Raw genomic sequence first — 20,119 nt, forward strand, 5'->3', positions numbered from 1 at the left:
AGGCGTAAAAAGAAGTCTGTCCATGATCAAATGAAGGTTGCAAATGGCTTCAGCATGTTAACTCTAAACTTCCTCACTCTGAATGCCAACCAACTAGCAATTACCACTAAACAATAAGTCCTAAAAGGGCAAATAGTAAAATAATCAAAAATGGTTATGCTAGCAGTGGAAAGGCATTGTGGGGGGGTGGGGGGGGGGGCAGAGCGGGCAAGGTGGGCGTGGCCGTTTTTCCACAAAGGAATGATTTTAGTGAAAAATAAATGATTGCAATCAACTCAGAATCATGAAAAAAACGTAGTTTGACCCCTCACAAGTTACCCAAGGCCAAACAGAACATTTTAGATTTTTCGAAAATCGGTATTCAGTACCTCAACTTTGAGCAGTTGTTACGAAAAAACATACAGGATTTGAACTTCAACTTTTTAATACATCTTACTACACATCTTTACAAACACATTAGTGAAGAAATTGATTGGTAAGGATTTAGTTTGCAGATCGGTCAAATATCTGATAAAATGCCCTTACTATACAACAAGCAATGCTGTTTGTTAAAGTCGGACTCTGCACTGACAGATTTGTGTTCATTGTGCTGCTTTTATAAAGCCTCAAATGACTGCTTACAATATTTCATGAAAGCAAAGTGTTTTGTTTGTCTAAGATGTAAAAAGGTTTAAACTTTACAGCACTGACAAAGTTGAACAAAGTTCTGTACAAGTCCCACAACATAAAAAAATATATATAAAAAAAAAAAAAAAAAAAATTAAACTTTGATGTCAAGTAGGGGGCCGCAAAATATCATCCAGCGGGCCGCAATTGGCCCGCGGGCCGCGAGTTTGAGACCCCTGGTCTACAGTGTTTGTGGTAGGGGGTGGGATCAAACTGCTGCCTGATAGTCTGACCAACTTCACACTATTGCTGAGGAGCCAAGGAAGTGCAGTGTCGAGTGTAAAGTCGATTGGATGAGTGGTTCTTGAGAACGCTCCAACTAATTAACTAATTTCTCTTTTTAGTAGAAGAAGGAGATACAAATGACCAGAGCGGACCAGTGGATCTAAGTGTGGATGATGGTATGTGTTAAACCAACTGAGTTGAGATATCACTTTGTTTGTGAAATGTATAGTAAAGTTGCATGTCATATGGTACATGTTATAGTAAGGCTTCATTTTTTTTTTAATACTGTAATTTCTACTACTTAAAAAACCCATAAAATATACCAGACAATAAAAGCAAAAGATAAAAAAAACTGCATGTGAAAATTGATAATTGATTACAAATGATTATTTACAAATCTTTTAACAAATTACATAATTTATTAATAATTTAGTATAATTACTAATATTACCATAATCACTTACAAATACTTCCCCAACACTTGATCAAACAAATTATCCAGGGCTTGTTCTCTATCTCGGGCAAGTTCAGCCAGTGAGATTTTGAATTCTCTCATCACCCATGTTGCTTCTGGATTTCATTTAGAAATGGAACTTTCAATTATTCAACTTTGATTGTTGAGGCAAATCATGTCAACCAGATCATGGGGATCATCATGCAAGAAGGGTTTGATGTATTGTTGGGTTTCATAGTTAACACATTCAATTAAAGTATAGTGAATAGAATTGGTATGCAAATTCCTCCAATTTGAGATATTCAAATACTGCTTATTCTATCTTTCTTCTTCTGCGCCTGCATTTAAGCTTCTAATTGTGTTTTGTGGCCTTACAACATTTATTGTAGAGACATTGGTCCTCATTCTCGAACCTGTCCGTAAATGCCTTTGTAAATATCTTGCAAAAAACGTCATACCAACAGATTTATATCATACAGGACACAATGGTGAGTATCATATCTGTCACCAGTTATAAATCTGAGAGCTGAGTGATATGCAGAATCCAGAGGTTTAAGAGTTGATGCCGCAGCATGCCTATAAATTACATCACCATAGTCCAAAACTGATAAGAAGACTGATTCCACAATTCTTTTTCTACTAAATAGAGGAAAATTGGATCTGTTTCTGTACAGGAAACCAATTTTCTGTCGCAGTTTAGTGGCAAGATTTTCCACATGGAACTTAAATGTTAATTTCTCGTCAAGCCACAGGCCAAGATATTTATACTCAGTGACTCTCTCTATACAAGAGCCACTGACAGTAGATATCCTCACATCATCAAGGTTAATATTCCTTGCTCTTGAAAATAACATAAACTTTGTCTTACTAGCATTAAGAACCAATTTAAGAATAGTAAGGGCATCCTGTAGAGCATAAAAGGAAAGTTGCAATTTCTCAAAGGCCAGCTGTACAGAGTCTGCAATACAGTACACAATTGTGTCATCGGCATACAGATGGGCATGACATCCATACAAAGAAGAAACAATATCATTAATATAAATTGTAAAAAGGACAGGACCCAAAACTGAACCTTGTGGCACACCTTTAGTCATGGCCAAGAATTCAGATTGTGCTTGACCTAACTTCACACACTGCCGCCTAGAAGATAGATAATCCTGAAACCAGACACAGGCATTATCATCCAACCCAATGTTAGATAGTTTCTTTAGAAGTAAGTAGTGATCAACTGTATCAAATGCTTTTGATAAGTCAACAAAGAGGGCAGCACAATGTTTCTTCTTATCTAATGCTGAAATAATGTCATTTGTAACCAAAGTGATGGCTGATGTTGTACTATGTTTGGCTCTAAAACCAGATTGTTGAGAGCTAAGTATGGAGTTAGTTGAAAGGTAAAATTTTTGTTGTTTACTTACTAGTGTTTCCAGGACTTTAGCTAAGCAAGGTAGCCTGGAGATAGGACGATAATTATCTAAGTTATCCCTATCACCTCCCTTATGTAAAGGAATCACCCGTGCAGATTTCCAAACTAGAGGAAATCTACCTGATGAGATAGAGAGATTCAAAATATAAGTAATCTGTTCAGCGATAACTGGAGCAGCCAACTTAATAAAAAAAGACTCTAAGTTATCCTCACCTGTAGAACACTTTGCATCGATTGATTGCAAAGCATCAAATACAGCTGACTGTTAAATAAATTACCAGCCTCTGCAAAATGCCTATTGAAGGCAACACAAATTTCAGTCTGCTCAGAGATCACACAGTTTTCAACTTTAATATGAGAGGGTAAAGAATTAGATGATTTTATTTTGTTCACCTTCACCGCACTCCAAAATTTTGCCGGATTAGAGTATGAGTTTGTAACCAACTCCAGATAGTAATCAGTTTTAGATTTTCTTACTAATGCAGTACATTTGTTCCTAATTTGCCTAAAAGAAAGCCAATGTTGAGGGTCTCCAGAACGCCTTGCCCGAGACCATGCAACATTTCTGTCTTTAGTTGGGGTTGACAATTCCTGAGAAAACCAGGGTATTACTCTATCTTTAATGCGGACTTTTTTAAAAGGAGCATGTTTGTCAACTAATAAGTTAAATGTATTTACAAAGGAGTCCAGGGCTAACTGAACATCAATTTCAGTGTTACAATAAGTATCAGAAAGAACAAGATCATCTAAAAATGATTCGTTATTAAAAGATTTAAAATTCCTCCTTAAAACTGTGTGAGATCTTGTTTTTGGCAGTCTCGTGCTTCTTACACAGACTGTGGGGCAATGGTCACTTATGCCTAAGTCAAAAACCCCACAAGCTGAGATCCTGTCATATTTATTCACAAAAATCAGATCAATAAGGGTAGACCTAGAGTCATTTTTAAGGTTTGGTCTGGTGGGCTCAGTAATTAACTGGGAAAGACTGAGGTTACCACTGACTTCTTTAAGGTGCTTTGCAGCACCACTCAACCAGTCAATATTAAAATCACCCATGACAATCACCTCAGAGTCAATATATTGTGAAAGAAGCTCAGCTAATCTGTCTAAAGAGCTAGCATCAGCAGAAGGGGGTCTGTTGTTGATCCCCAACTCGACCTTTAAAACAAGTACTTCAGAACACATTGGGATAGTGACAGCATAAACAACAGAAGCCGAAAAACAAGATTTAACATAAATAACTACCCCACCACCCCTACCTACCCTATCAATTCTAAACACATTAAAATCATGTAGATCTATTGTGGAGTCAGAATCAGATTTCTTCAACCAGGACTCAGATATGACCAATATATCTGGATCAGCCTGTGCTACCAGTATTCTAAGATGGTCCAACTTCTGGTGCTGAAGGAGACTTCTAATGTTCAGGTGAATCAATCCCAACCCTTTCCTTTCTTTAAAGGTATGTGGATTATTTAGAGAAAGTGGTGTGGAATCTGACTCACGTGATAAAGAAATAGAAGACTGTAAAGTGACCGATATTAAGTTGGAGTGATTTACAGTATGCCAATGTGTTGGGTAATGATCCCTATCAGAAATCATGACTTCTATATTAAAAGTAATAGGTGGTAGAGGGAGATCAGACAGAGTAAAAGCAGACAACATAATAACAGACGTGTTGGAGAAGGAGTGTTCAGCAGTGTATTGGACGTTTGCGATCTCAGACTCATTCCCAATGATAACACAGGCTTCCTCGGATTATGAATGGGAATATCGAATAAAAGAAATAACGATAGAAAACCAGAGAAATCTCGGGTCTGGCCCCGAATGTGTTAAACGGCAATGTGCATTCTTGTTCATTGCATTTGCATACATACACGCCCCGCCAGCTCCTTATAAGGAAAATGAGGCATGTGCAAAACGGCAAGTGGCGTATGCAAAACAGCTTGAGAGGTTCGGCATTGTACTGCACCATGTTGATCCATTCAACAGGTAGCGCGGAAGCGATTTGCGACTGATCAAAATTTTTTATTCGATTCAAATGTATTGTTATTATACAGCAAGTACAATACAACATCCAACCAGAGTGGATAAATAAATGCTCCATAAATAAATAAATGTGTGGCGAAACTGAACGACGGAGCGCTTGTCAAGAGCCAATTGCGCAGTCATCAGTATTGACATTATTAAATGAGATGTCATGCTAATATGTCGTGTTCTACAGTAGGGCTTACTACTATAATACCTAATAAAACAAGTTATTAGAATAATAGAAGCCTACTTTGCTGGACCGATTCATTTCGCATGTATACAGTACGTGTGTGTGCGTGCTGTGCGCTGAGGCTGCCTCTTCTCCACGTATTTATTTAGTTTAGCAATAGAAATACATCAAACCAACAATAAATAATATCATAGAGAAGAAGACAGTTTTATGGCATATTAATACAGTATATTCCACTATACAGTAGCTATATCCGTGGCGATCGGTTTACTTTATATATATTTAGTTTGCAGTGTGTGTGTGTAATGCTCATGGTGCCTCATTGAGTCAGGACTATAAATGCAAAACGTAATTATTAATGATACAAATATTGTCATATTAATTATCATTATAATTATTTCATTCCACGGATGTCTGTAGTATCAGCAATCCCCAATGACTTGTCCCAGAGAAAGCTGTTGAAAACACGGGCGCACACCGGTCTGTCCGACCTTTTCGAGTTCGTAAATCCTACAAAAAATGTACAATACGAAGCCTTTCGAGAATGCCGAATAAGTACGTAAATCGAGTTACGAAGGAATTCCTTGGTAACTTTTACGTATGTCCGTTCGAGAATGAGGACCATTGTCAATGAGTTGTAAATCACACTGGTATTATGATCATACAGTAGATGCCGCGAGCAGCCCGCTCTCCGATCACTCCCTTCCCCAACACCAGCGGAAAAAGTGGGCTCTGATTGTTTCCTTTGGCTGCGGGCCGCGTGCCTTCGTTGAAGCGCGGGCGGCCCCACTTTTCGCTTCTCATGGGGACAGGGGCTGACACCCAGTTGATGGCTGAGCCTGGGTCTGTCCGTGAGAATGTTGTGCTGTCAAGCGGCTCCCACACCATAAGCTGTGTTGGTTGAGCCTGGTGTTACGTCTGTCAACTATAAGTGTTGTCAGCAGGGGGGCTCGAAACCTTTTGAGGCACACAGTGCGGGCTTCCCCGGCCTCGCCTTCGCCAGGCCAGGTATCATGTTGGTGCCTCCCACTCCTGAAAGATTGGCAGTGGTCTCGCAGGCACGCGTGATTTGGGTGGTAGTAATATCACTGCAGGGCTACGGTGTGTAGGAACCCATGGGGTCCTTACACCTTGCATGTCCGGCTGCAGAACAACTCCTCAGCATGTTCTGGAGGGGTGTTCAGTGGGGGGGCTTTTTTCACCTAGAAAGCCCCCCGTATCAAACCGGCCCTTTCTGTCGGGGTCCCCCCTTGGGTGCGATTGCCTCATGGGTGGTGTCAGGGTCAGATGTCCCAACACGGAACGCTCTGCTCGCACGGTTCCAGGGTTGGCTACGCACAGCGGGTGGGACCGGGCCAACTATCTACAGTTCCTGGCGGACCTGCGCCACATGGCGGCGGGTGCGTTGGGAGTGTCATCACATATGACTACGGCAGTACCATATGTCGAGGTGGATGGAGAGAACGCTGAGGCGGGGACTTGTGTTTACACAACCCCACCCGTTTTAGGGTTTGGTACAGACCCTATTGTCAGGGTCTCCAGCAGTGACAGCTCTGGTCAACGAGATCCAATCTCTGTGGACGAAGCAAGCCATCGTCGTGGCGTTCTCCTCCCGGTGTTCTCTGGTGCCTGAGAAATCGGGAGGGGGGGGGTGTCAGACCCAGGCCCCCCTGTCTCCGGAGGTCTCGTAGTGGTGACCGGAGTGCCGGATGTCCCGCGATGATGTCGGGGAGTTCGCGACCCTCTCTGCGCCACCCCCTATCTCCCTGTCTCCGGCTGTCCCTGAGCAACGACCGGAGTGTTGAATGTCCCGTGACTAAGACGGGGAGGACGTGACCCTCTTTGCGCCGCCCCTGTGCCTCAAATAGATCCGCTATCAACTCTATCTTTAATCTTTCAAAATGTTCAGTTGCTATCGCTATTAGCTCTATCTTTAATTTTTCAAAATTTACAGTTGCTATTGCATGCACTCATCTGTGTTTCACCACACACATGAGTGCATGCTTACCAACTGTCCGTCTGCAACACTACTATCACCAACATCTAAGAAGGGAGATCCCCCCTTGAATGGCCCTTCTAAGGTTTCTCTCCTCCACACTGCCTGTGGAGCTTTTTTCCCTATTGTTAGGTTTTAGTGAGTTTTTCCTTACCTTCGCGTGGGGTATGTCTGGGAGTGCTTGCATTCTTTCATTTATTTGCATTCATCTAAAAAAAATTTGGACCTTATGGTGTTCTTGTTCTGTTCTTGACTTATTGTTATGTTGTCTTCTTGACTTGTTTAAAGAAGACCTGTACGGCCCATGGGGACATTAACGTGTGTTGTCGGGCCCTATAAATAAATTTGATTTGATTTGACCTGTCCCATGGGAAGGTTCAGCATTTTTTGGATCGTCTCCTACCTGTTGGACACTGTCAGGTGGGGGTCTGGTTCTCCTCCATAGACCTGTAGGATGCGTATGCGCATCTCCGATCTTCCATCCTAGGGCTTACCTACGCTTCCTTTGCAGGGTTAGCGTATGAGTACCAGAGGCTGCCGTTCGGTTTTCTCTGGCTCCCCGCATCTTCACCAAGTGCGTGGAGGCCGCACTGGGGCCTCTGCGTCGTCAGGGGTTACGGAGTATATTCTGCCCTGACGACGTTCTGGTCCTTCGCGGTCAAGGTGGATCGTCAGGTCTCGTACCAGGCAGGTCCCTACCAGCCTGGGGTTTGCTATAGACTGGAAGTAGAGTATTCCTCTTCCCAGTCAACGGTTAGAGGGCTATGGGCATCCCTCTCAGAGCGTGTTGTCAACACGCTCGGGAGGTTCCGTCCTAGGACGGTTACGGCGCTGTCTCACGTCACGTTTTTCACCGACGCCTCCCTCGCTGGTGACGTGTCGGGCCAACTCAGTAGGGGGCAGCTGGCAAACCATGCTGCCCGGTCTGCGCTACGTTCAATGTGTTGGTATTGAAATCGGTCCTTCTGGTCCTCAAACGGTGTTGATCAGGACGGACAATACGACGTCAGTGTCGTATATCGACAGACAGGGAGGAGTACGCTCCCCCCGTCTGCACCAGGCGGCGGGCGGCTGGCTATGGGCGTCCTCCATCTGCGCGGCCTGAGGGCTCCCCACATCCCCGGCAGGGAGAATGTGGGTACAGGTGTACTGTCGCGGGCGGTCCTCATCCTGACGGGTGGGGATTACGTCCGGACATAGCCAGGCAGGTCTGGGACCGATGCCGTGCCGCCTGGGATTCTTCCCCATACATCTGTTAGGTCAGTTGTTGGGACGGGTACGTTGAGGGGCGCAGGTTCTTGATGCTGATGGTGTTACCATCCGGAATGCGCATGCTCCCTCCACTGTCGCGCTTTACGCGGGCAGATGACGTATGTTCCAAGTGTGGTGTAAGGCGGGGGGCCGGGACCCAGTCTCCTGCCCCCTGGATGCTGTCCTTAGTTACCTCCAGTCTCTCCTTGATAGACTGTCGGCTTCGACGGTGAGGGTATATGCAGCAGCTATATCCTCCTATCATGAGGGATTTGAGGGGATGTCTTGTTCAGCCACCCTCTTGTGAAGCGTTTCCTGCTTGGCGCTCGACTTTGGGAATTACCTCAGCCGTACTCAGGACCTCGGGGTCACCGTTCAGCTTTTTGTCTGTCGCGGTGGTTCTCATGCCGGTAAGGCACTATCGAACAACGCCTGTCCCATTGGTTGTGCGAGGGCATTGCCCTCTGCTACACGTTGGCTGGGCAGGATCCCCCTGGGGGCGTCAGGGCGCACTCCACTCATGGGGTGGCTGCCTCTGCCGCTCTCCTGGGTGGGGCTTCGGTGGAGGATCATGGTCCTCCCCGGGCCCCTTTGTAAGGTTTTACCTCATGGACATGACCGGGGGTTCTGTCTCCCAGGCGGTTCTGGGGTCTGTGGCCTTTCCTGCTTCCCGTCCTTTGGTAGGGTAGCAGGAGTGTGTGGGTATGGGCCACAGTGTGTTAGGTCACACGTGGTTCCGCCTGTGCTGTGTGTTCAAGGGGTTCTAGTTCCCTCTTGCTCGCACTCAGGTGGAGTTGACTGCGCCCCCCCTTCATTAGGAAGGATGGGGTGACAGGGCTCCCCGAACCCCTTGATGTGGGCTTACGGGTCCTCAGGGGGTACATCTGTCGGGTCTCGCGTCCGCTCTAACCCATATATCAATAGGCTTAAGAGCGGGACGCGATAAGCCAGATACGAATATATAACGATAGGTTATGTATATAACCTGGTTATATGAGTACTGGCTGAGCGTCCCGCTCTTAAGCGGCCCTGAGTTCCCTTTTGAGGGATCTTTTACTGGAACGGGATTTTGGCGAGGAAGGGTGTGTTGGTGACCATGGCCATGGTCTTATAGGCTACGCCTCCATAGAGGCGGGACCCGGTCAGGTGTGGGTGTACAAGTTGTTTTCGTGGTGGAGTACAGTAGGTACAGGAGATGAGGGGTATCTCAATAGGCTTAAGAGCGGGACGCTCAGCCAGTACTCATATAACTAGGTTATATACATAACCTATCGTTTCTTTTACTTCTTTTACTTACTTACTTAAGTATAGAAAATAAAATAATTTATTGAATTGGCTTGTGATTCATACAGTGTATTTTCCAGGGCTGATTTATTTTTTGCTTGTGGCAGGTCATGATGACTCGAGGCCGTATGGCAGGGCTATTCAACTAAATTGTTCAGGGGGCCACATTGTCAGAAACCCAAGGGGCCAGGGGCCGGACTGCCACGGCGCCTCCCCGTGCTATGAATATATGTACACTTGACACAACACGCAACCACATTTTCACAACTTTTATTTAACTACATTGCAAAAGTAGTATACTTTTCAAAAAAAGTGCTTAATTTATGTGCCACATCTGCAACATCTCCTGCAAAAAGTGCTTCATTTATGACTGTGCAACAACTGCAACATCTCCTCCTCAACATTTCAATATAAAAATAAAATAAAAAACAAACAAGTGCATGATGTGCATCTGAACATTCTAACATTGACACTTGAACAAAAAAACACATTTATAGTGCAGCTGAGCTTATGAAAAAGTGCTTCATGTCTGTGCAACAACAGCAAATCACAGCATCTTATTAGCACTTATTGTCCACTCTTAACTCTCAAACATCAGGGGGGTGGGGGGCAGACAGGCCTAGCCTACATACACACATCTAATGAGAGAGATTGCACTTCTTTGACTGGGCAATGGCAGAGAAAGAGGGTTCATAGGAAGTGAGGGCTACCCGCAAACAGTGATGCAAATGCTCATTTGTCAAGGAGGCACGTTGCTTGTTTTAATGCCATTCATGTGAGAGAAACTGGATTCACAGGTGTATGTTGAGCCAAACATTGTTAGCACAGATATTGCCAGCGTTTTTATTTTGGGGAATGTCTTGACATGAATACACTTTATCCAAAATGTTGTGGTGGATTCATTCTCAAGTGCCTGCTTCAGAGCAGATGATGCTTGCATGTCAATTATTTCAAGTTGCAGGAGACCTTCATCAATGTGAAGTGATGCAAGGAACTCTTGTCCTTTTGTGGAAATAGCAGCTACATTGGCAAATGGGTTGCTCACAAAATGCATCAATTCTCTGGACATGTCAAATTCATCAAATCGACTTGCAAAGTTTTCCCTCAATTTATCAATGAAATATGTCATTAATTGAGTGACGTTTGGCTCAATTGTGCGTGTTAACGTTGACATGAAAAAAAAAGTAAAAAAAAAAAAAAAAAAAATTATTAAAAAAAAAAAAAAAAAATTATCATGTAATCTTTGGCGGGCCGGTCAGAATCATCCCGCGGGCCGGATCTGGCCCGCGGGCCGCCAGTTGAATAGCCCTGCCGTATGGTATCGAAAGCACTGGAGAAGTAACAAAAAAACTCAGTGCTTGCAGGCTTGTCTAGGTGAGTGTAGGCTCTGTTCAGCAGGTAGATGACGGCATCGTCTACCCCCAGTTGGGGCTGGTAGGCAAACTCGAGTGGGTCGAGGTGGGGTTTGATCGCCGGGCGGAGTTGCTCCAGGACCAACTTCTCCATGGTCTTCACCGGCCTGTAGTCCTTGGACATGCTGAGACATGAGCACTTAGGGACAGGGACCACACAGGAGGTTTTCCACAGTGTCTGGACTTTCTGCAGCCTCACGCTTGAAACGCACTGAACGCAGGCGTGAGGCAGACGGGCGTTCACTTTCGCTCCCATGTTAACGGTCCCATGTTTACACCGGTCGCGAGCAGGCGGGCGACTCGCGGGCTGGAAGCTTCGGTTGGATTCAGAGGCGTGCGCCACGTGCATTTTCACAGAAATACCCTCAATATCTGCATCATTACCACACATATACTGTAGATGTTGTTCAACCAGCTAATGTGTCTGTATCTTTCCCAATACAAATAAACCATACTATATTTTAGCAGGAGTACAGTCGCACTGATTTCATCATTCTAAAATTTATTCTAACATTCTAATTAATGAGATAACGGGTTATACATGCAAAATGGACAATAGTACACTGGAATTGGAAATCTTAAAAAAATATTCAAACGGGGACTGACTTCACATATAGACTACTAGGCATTTACAGCTGTTGCAATGTAAATGTGCCTTCCTCCGTGTACTTCCGCCCGCTCTGAAGTCGGACTCGGCACGTGCCCCTGGTGCGTTTCAAGCGTCAGGCTCATATTGAATACGTGCTGGTCCTGGAGCACATCACACATCTAAGAGGCACAGGCTTTGAGTACCCTTGGGCTAACGCGCTTCGGGAGCCGCGGCCTTGCCTGCGTGTATTTTGTTCAGCTGTTTATTCACCTGGTCTGCAGAAAGCCACACTGTGGGGGTCTCGGTTATTGTAATTATAGAATTTGTAATTATTTGTAATTATTTGTAATTATTTGTAGAAGAAGGAGATAAAAATGACCAGAGCGGACCAGTGAATATAAGTGTGGATGATGGTATGTGTTAAACCAACTGAATTGAGATATCACTTTGTTTGTGAAATGTATAGTAATGTTGCATGTTATATGGTACAACATGTTATAGTAAGGCTTAATTTTCAAAATTACTGTAATTTCTACTACTTAAAAACATAAAATATACCAGACAATAAAAGCAAAAGATAAAAAAAACTGCATGTGAAGATGTACAATTGATTACAATAAATATTTTGTTAACTAATTACGCAATTTACTAATAATTTAGTATAGTTACTAATATTACCGTAATAATTGACATACTTCCCCAACACTTGATCAAACAGATTGTTGGTTGTTTATGATTTGTTAACTTTTAACAGGATGGTTATTAGAAATGTGTTACTATGGTGTAGGAATACCAGACACAAGTCATTATGAGAGATCAAGTGCCTTATCTTTATTCCAGCTTCAGCTTTGCCACGACCAGCCTCCCCCCTATCAGACCCAGAACAGATGAAAAATAAGAGTGTGTCAGTACCTGATTTTCATCTGGAAGAGGTAAATGGTAGCCAACTGTTTGCTGCACATTATTCTGTATACTCTGTATGTACTGTAGTTTCTGAATCAGTTAATTTATTTAAGCATTTGAAAGAACTTTTAATATAATTATGCCTAACGATGAGGGAGCTCACTGGGCTTAAGGGAGAGGAAAAGATACATCATGTTTAAAGCCATATAATTTTAACTGTTTACTATTTAAAAAAAAATTGTTTACCCATGTTTAACATTCATAGCCTATTCTCAAGATATCTGTAAAAAAGTACACATATTTTCGAATTTTAACCACTTAAATTAGTGTTTGTTTGATACCACGTCAGTTTTTATTGAAAAAAAATGTTTTTTCATCGAAAAAGACGGATAAATGTTGTTTTTGACCATATTTCTAATATTTATTTTTGATAAATACCAATTAGAAATATCTCGACGAATTACCTCTGAATACGAATCAAAAAAAATATTAAAGATTCGATGACTAGTTCGGCCAGAAACGGCGTTGAGGCGAAGGTTCTGTCTTGAAAATCCACTCGCTCCCCGAGTCCCCCCCCCCACCACCACAAAACCTGTATCCGGAGTTTTTCATCGAAAAAAACGGATAAATGTTGTTTTTGACCATATTTCTAATATTTATTTTTGATAAATACCAATTAGAAATATCTCGACGAATTACCTCTGAATACGAATCAAAAAAAATATTAAAGATTCGATGACTAGTTCGGCCAGAAACGGCGTTGAGGCGAAACTTTACCAAGTGGTCAACTCACTGCAGGCGGTTCAAAAGAAACGGATAAATGTTGTTTTTGACCATATTTCTAATATTTATTTTTGATAAATACCAATTAGAAATATCTCGACGAATTACCTCTGAATACGAATAAAAAAAAATATTAAAGATTCGATGACTAGTTCGGCCAGAAACGGCGTTGAGGCGAACGTTACTAAGCGCTCAGCGGTTCGAAAAAAACGGATAAATGTTGTTTGACCATATTTCTAATATTTATTTTTTGATAAATACCAATTAGAAATATCTCGACGAATTACCTCTGAATACGAATCAAAAAAAATATTAAAGATTCGATGACTAGTTCGGCCAGAAACGGCGTTGAGGCGAAACTTTACTAAGTGCTCAACTGACCTGCATATGCTCCGGGCGCTTCGATGTGCTGCTGCGGGAGGAATATTGGGCTCGGCTCGCTGGTGAAACAAGAACCAGACCTGATCCGTTCAGGACCCTTCCTCGTTGGCGCGTGCCGGCTATGGGGGTCTTGTTTTTCGGCGTGTGGCGCGCTGTGGACTGCGCGGTCCGGTTCGCCTCTGGTTCTGTCTTGAAAATCCACTCGCTCCCCGAGTCCCCCCCCCCCCACCACCACAAAACCTGTGTGCCGAGTTTCAATGACCGGCAGCCCGCTTCAGCCTAACTCACCTCCCCCTGACTTGTGGCAAAGTTATCTGTGGAGGGATGACGCCACCATGAGTTTTACATCGGTAACAGCACATCCCGGCAATTACAAGGTCCTTATCTCGTGGAATATGCAAAGGATGGCAAGATATAGAGAGAATTGAACGAATAAGAGCAGATTTAAAAATGCTTAAAAATGCCGTTTTAACGTTGAAGTGGATGGGAGTAGAAAAAGTAACTAGGGGTAAACAAGTCACTAAATCTGTAACTACTATTTCTAGAGTGTTTCATGTTATAAGCTTTTCACACAATGAACATATATGTAAAATTAAGATATTTACCCAATTTCATGAAATAATAATAAACACAGACACCGCTGTGCTCACACACACACTCAAAATATTTCAAAAAAGTAGAAAAAGCGACTAGGGGTGCACAAGGGAAAGGAAAAAAGACAATATCTTAAACAACTTAAAATCCCAAAATACATTCAGTAACTGGTTTCTCTGCCCCCCCCCCGTGATACCGTGAGTTCACTCAGCCGAGTATGTGGATATGACGTGTAGCAGGGTTTGGATCAATTCACTTTCAATTCAATAAATTCAAAATGTAAACAGAAATGTACTTTTTACTTGCCGATGATCATTCATTCTAATTTATTCTCAATAATATTAGATCCAACTTATTCCTGCCAAAGTTTTTCAGTAGAATTTGAAGGAAAATGTACTTCCTGAATCAATTCAAAGTGAATTGACCTATCTCAAGCCCTGCCCTCTTTTCCCTGATCTGTTGCTTCCCTCAGACAATCAAAGTGTGGGAGGGAGCTTGAGATATGTCAATCCTAACCCTGATAGTATATTGTGTAGTGTAGTATGTGATTGAACCTTCAAGTCACACGTGCTGATCCTCTCACACACTGTCTACAGGGGGACAGCGACGATGGCACTTTGGAAGAATTCCACAGAACGAGATGGGGGAGGAGGAACACTGGCAGCTCCCTCCTCTCCAACACAAGCTTGTCTTCTGGCATGGCCTCCATGTCCTCTGTATGTCCATGCACCGCTATCTTGATAGAATATTCATTTGTAGTCAGTATGTTTCAAGTTGCTGTTCAGGGCTTAAGAAGTCAAAATTCTGCTGAAGTAAAAGTTGAGAAAAGTATTCATTGGTTTAACCCTTTCACTACCGTTAACACATTAACTGCCACGCTTATATCCATCGATGTTTGATCTCTGTCAGCACTGTAAGTCTATGGAGATGTTCACCTTCTTTGCAGGGCTATAACTTTTTTAATTGTATTGCTAAATTGACATTACTATGGCCCATTCAACATGATTATCTATCGTTCAGGATGTAGGAATGTTTTACTAGTATAAATATGTTTTTATCGTTTTCTGCAGTATTTCCTAGAACGTGAGATATAGACATAAATGCATATATTAGATTATCAAATGCCGCTTGATACCGATGCACTCTATATTAAAAATGTCAACTGTACATGGTCCTAAACGTTATGACTGATCATGCGCGGGTGAACGGGGGGGGGGGGTCGTTTATAATTCCGTGATCGACGTTAAATGATTTATGTAGTATGGGTGATATATTGATCAGAGCAGTTTGTATCGATAATGATAAACACTCACGCTGAAACTCACGGCATCCTCCTCTTAGCCTTGGGCGATGATACTGGAGCAAACAGATCCCAGTTATGTGATGGGGATCGAGGCGATCTATTTCCGGTTTGTATAATACGAATACATGCCCAAATCATGTTGTTTATTGAGTTATGGCAACGATCCATATCCACAGTGTGTATTGAGTCCCGCGACGATATACGAGTGGCCGGACGGAATAGGGAGACGCACCGGGATCACGAGATCCACTTCCGGTTGCAACTCGCCGATCAGCCACCAGGTGGCAGTATTGAAGCGTTGCAGAGTTGTGCTGGCTCAGACAGCATCAGACCAGCCTTCGTGATGGAAATATGAATACCATGGCGAAGATATGAAATATGATCAGAATAACGTCGTACACCGTGATCTGGCAGAATTCGCATGAACTTGAAACACGTAAGCCGTTTCCGGCGGAGAAAGGGTTAACCGTCTATAGTGTGGTAGTGAAAGGTTAACCTTCTGTAGTGTGGTTGTGAAAGGGTTAACCCTTTTGTGAGAATGGGTTTAGGCAGAGCCCAATAGCTGAACACAGGAGAAGAGAGAATGGAGCGTTTTAGGGTGTTTTAATAATATTCCCCAAGCAGACAGTTGAACAGGTAGGAATGTGCAACAGACAGGTATTGGGAATGTTTCTTGGGGGGATGAGGACAGGTGCACTCCCAGTGCAGCTGTGGGCAGAAGACACAGGTCTGTGTTGAGAGAGAGCAGGAGCACTCCTTGTGCAGCACGAGATGTCCAGGCAGGGAGGTGCACTGGAGCGGAGGTCCTGGGCACAAGAGAAACAAGATTAGGGCAAGGAATAATCACAAGAGCAGGTTAGCAGGGCTTCAGGCTGAGTCGTCGTACCTAGGTAACTAGAATAACACCACGACGAGGTCTGGTCAGAATCTGCCGGTAGATGTAGTGTCTTGCTGATCAGGGGATGAGGTACAGCTGTGTCGAGTGAGGTTCCTGGCAGCGTGTGAATCAGGGGATGAGGTACAGCGGTGTGGAGTGAGGAGCTTGACAGAGTCTGAAGGGGTGCTGCCCATATATGGGTGTGAGGCTTCCGTTGTGAATGTGGGAGAGGATGAGGAGGAGTGAAGAAGGTGTGAGGCTGGTGAATGTGGGAGAGGATGAGGAGGAGTGAAGAAGGCTCTTACCGTGATTATGACACCTTTGTCCTGTGGCAGTGAAAAGGTTAACCTTCTGTATTGTCGCAGTGAAAGGGTTAATCCTTTGGTAGTGTGGTAGTGAAAGGGTTAAGACATTTTATATTGTATATTTGCCATGAGATAGATCTACACAAGTACTACACTATAGACATTTATCTTTATCGCAGTTTGAGAATACATTTTTATTAGGGATGTCCGATATTATCGGCCTACCGATATTGGCATTAAAATGTAATATCGGAAAATTATCGGTATCCGTTTTCAAAATATATATATATATTTTTTTACATTTATTTACCCAGGCAAGCAAGTACAGTAAGAACAAATTCTTATTTTATTTATTGTCAAAAGTATGCATAATGTTGTTTTAATTCCACGACAAGAGATATGTAATGTTAATTACCTGAAATTATTCTGTTTTTTTGGGGGAGGAACCCCGCATATATCGGTATCGGTTGATATCGGTATTGGAAATTAAGAGTTGGACAATATCGGTATATCGGTAAAAGAGCCAATATCGAACATCCCTAATTTTTATCATCATTTTAACCAAAGACTTTACGGTGACGTGATCAAATAGGATGTGTGTTTTCTCAACTTATTCTTCATGTCACGCGTGTGAAGGTGAGCGGCAGTGTGATGAGCATCCCTGCTGAGGTTGAGGGGATTGAAGTCCAGGGCACCGTCCAGTTTGCCATGAACTACGTCCAGAAGCTGGGAGAGTTCCACATCTTTGTTGTTCACTGTCGGGACCTGGCCGTGGCTGAACCCAAGAAGAACCGCTCAGATCCGTAGGTGTTGGAATTGACCCGAGTTGTAGCAGGTGGTTTCAGCAATACGCTGGGAAAGTCATCATGGCCGCGCTTCCCAGTAGTCCTTTGTATTGCCTCACAGCATTGCACTTGACTAAGCTTTGTTTCAGTTTAAATGTGCTGGTCGTGGCTATACTGACTTTATCAATGCAAAATGTTACTTCACTTACAGTACAATACACCCATCTTCTGTCATAATTTCAATAAAGATAAAGGTTTATCAATGCTCTCGACAAAACCTTTGACTTATCGGAGAAACTGCTGTCTCTATCACAGCACAACGGGATGTCCAAATACGATGCACTTCTATAAACCTTATTTCACTTTCACAAACTGCTTCTTTATGGTTTCATTGTTAACCCAACTGCTATGTAAGCAATTGTATTGTGTGCATTAGCCAGATGTTATTTGCCGTTAGATTACTGATCGTGTTCTTTTGCTAGAGTGTAAGCTAATGTGGGGCTCCGTTGCGTTAGCCACAATGCTAATGAGTAGACACAAACAAAAACATTTTCAGGGGGTTACGTCAAAAAGAGGCATGACTTTCCCAGCGTATAATCATCAATCAATCAATATTGTGAACTATGGTATGATTATAATTTTTGTATTTATATTTTCAGGTATGTGAAATGTTACTTTCTTCCCGACAAAACAAAGTTGGGAAAGAGAAAAACCAGTGTTAAAAAAAGAACTCTGAATCCCATCTACAATGAAATCATCAGGGTAATATTTCCACATACATCAGGCTAATCTTTAGAAAAGTACTTTTCCACGTTTTGTATACTTTTTTTTAGGTTTTGTTTGACTGTTCTTTTTTTCTGTTTGTAGTTTAAAATCGAAATGGAGTCATTGAAATCTCAGAAACTGAACATCTCTGTGTGGCATAATGATAACTTTGGACGGAACAGCTTCCTTGGAGAGGTGGATCTGGATTTGTCAGAATGGAACTTCAGCAACACACAAATTGATGACTACGCCTTAAATGCAAGGGTAATGTGTCAGCATTTGTAATTTATTATTAAAAGCCCCAATGTTTTTACCATATCAATATTGGATTTACATTAACACTTTCCGTGCCACGGGTCCGGTGCCCCGGAACCCTGTTGCGTGCCAACGCCCACTTCAATGATGGAGCTCTCTTATTTGCGAACGCATAAACTATATCTTAAATTATGGCTATGTGTATAATATGGCCGTCACTTATCAATGACTTGTTTTCAAGTTCAAGTTTCTTTATTAGTTGTCATACAGAAGTACAGAATACTTTTATACAAAATGCTTCTTTCTGTTACGCTCCAGAGACTGTGCTAGACAAAAATAGATAAGTATAAAATAAGTATAGCAAGTATAAAATAGCAGTCAACATTGTCGAAACGGATTGTTTTTTAATCGGTTAATTTCCGTTTTATACCATTTTGAAAAACGCTCATTTTATGAAAGTTCCAGAAAATTTCAGAAGATTCTGTGATAATCGCCCTTTACTGGAATATACTGGAATACACAAAAAACAGTAATTTTTCGGCCTATTTATGAATCGTTTTCAAATAAACACTAGATTATCGATAGTATTATGTGTACTTATGCATGCTATAGAAGCGGGCTGAAAATAAGATTATCCATTTCCTGATCAGCACACACACACACGCAGACACACACATAGGGCCCACGTTGATATATAGGTGAAAAAAGCTCTGATTATCCCAATACTGGTCAAATAGATTCCTTACCTCAGATCAGATGTTCTCCAAAAAGATTATTCCAATTCCTGATCGCCATTCCAAATATCGATCGCGTTTATTGATCCAACGCTGGGTGGTCGAAACACCGATTCCACGCTGTTCTGATGGTCCACAATGAATCCGATCGGCTCGAGTTACATGCCTGAGAAGTAAAATGTGGAAGCAGGATTTTTTTTTCATGCGTTTCATTCAATCCAATCCAAAGGGGTGCACACACACGGAGAGACGATAGGGGGCGGTATTTTCCCAATGGAGCTCAGACAGAGTCCCAGTGGTAACAGGAGGCTAGATTGATGAAATATGAATGGAAATCAATAATAAAAAAAAAAAACTATCAAAAACTAGATCTCTCGTCTCAACGGGTGGCATGCACTAACGAGAAATCTCGTCGTTGGCACTCAAAGTGTTAACACTTTCAGCACCACGCTTAGCGGTTATAGATCGTATAGCTTTACGCTCTGCTCTATTGGAACTATCCCTTTATCCATTCTAACAATGAAAAACGTTCTCCACATGTACACACCTTTACCTCCGCCTGGCCACACCCACATCCGCTCCTATATAAGCGGGGTCGTGGCCACACAATCAGCTCCTTCCCTACTTTCACCACCGAAAGTATACACCACTTTAAAGTTTAGTGCCAAAGTAGTTTGTTGGAAAAGAAAAGAAGAGAAAAGGAGCTGCGTTGACATTGTATCTTTGTTCTCTCTCTCACTATTTTTCGAGAAAGTAAAGCGATAATGTCTTCACCACCGGAGAGTCTAGAAGATGATGATCATTCTGACCTCCACCGGCGCTTTCGCATTGGGGCGCGCGTCGCTGAGCAATCCCTGCCGGCATTGTCTCCGACTCTGCAGCTGGATACTATGCCTCGGGAGGCGGTCGGCTG

General features: G+C 42.8%; 1 protein-coding gene across 12 annotated transcripts in view; it reads left to right on the forward strand.

The window, feature by feature from the left end:
• Window positions 1-20,119, forward strand: part of sytl2a (synaptotagmin-like 2a) — a 128,381-nt gene that overhangs the window by 87,707 nt on the left and 20,555 nt on the right. For 9 of the 12 annotated variants that reach the window (XM_084320275.1, XM_084320270.1, XM_084320276.1 and 6 more), the window contains 7 exons: window positions 1,011-1,067; window positions 11,881-11,934; window positions 12,362-12,453; window positions 14,779-14,898; window positions 17,304-17,470; window positions 18,112-18,214; window positions 18,320-18,481. In XM_084320275.1, the coding sequence (XP_084176401.1) occupies window positions 1,011-1,067; window positions 11,881-11,934; window positions 12,362-12,453; window positions 14,779-14,898; window positions 17,304-17,470; window positions 18,112-18,214; window positions 18,320-18,481 (755 nt within the window). The remainder of the gene's footprint in view (window positions 1-1,010; window positions 1,068-11,880; window positions 11,935-12,361; window positions 12,454-14,778; window positions 14,899-17,303; window positions 17,471-18,111; window positions 18,215-18,319; window positions 18,482-20,119) is intronic. The other 3 variants (XM_084320278.1, XM_084320279.1, XM_084320282.1) reach the window with 3 other exon arrangements.

Source organism: Notolepis coatsorum, assembly GCF_963971535.1.
Source record: "Notolepis coatsorum genome assembly, chromosome: 8".
NCBI classification, from domain to species: domain Eukaryota; kingdom Metazoa; phylum Chordata; class Actinopteri; order Aulopiformes; family Paralepididae; genus Notolepis; species Notolepis coatsorum.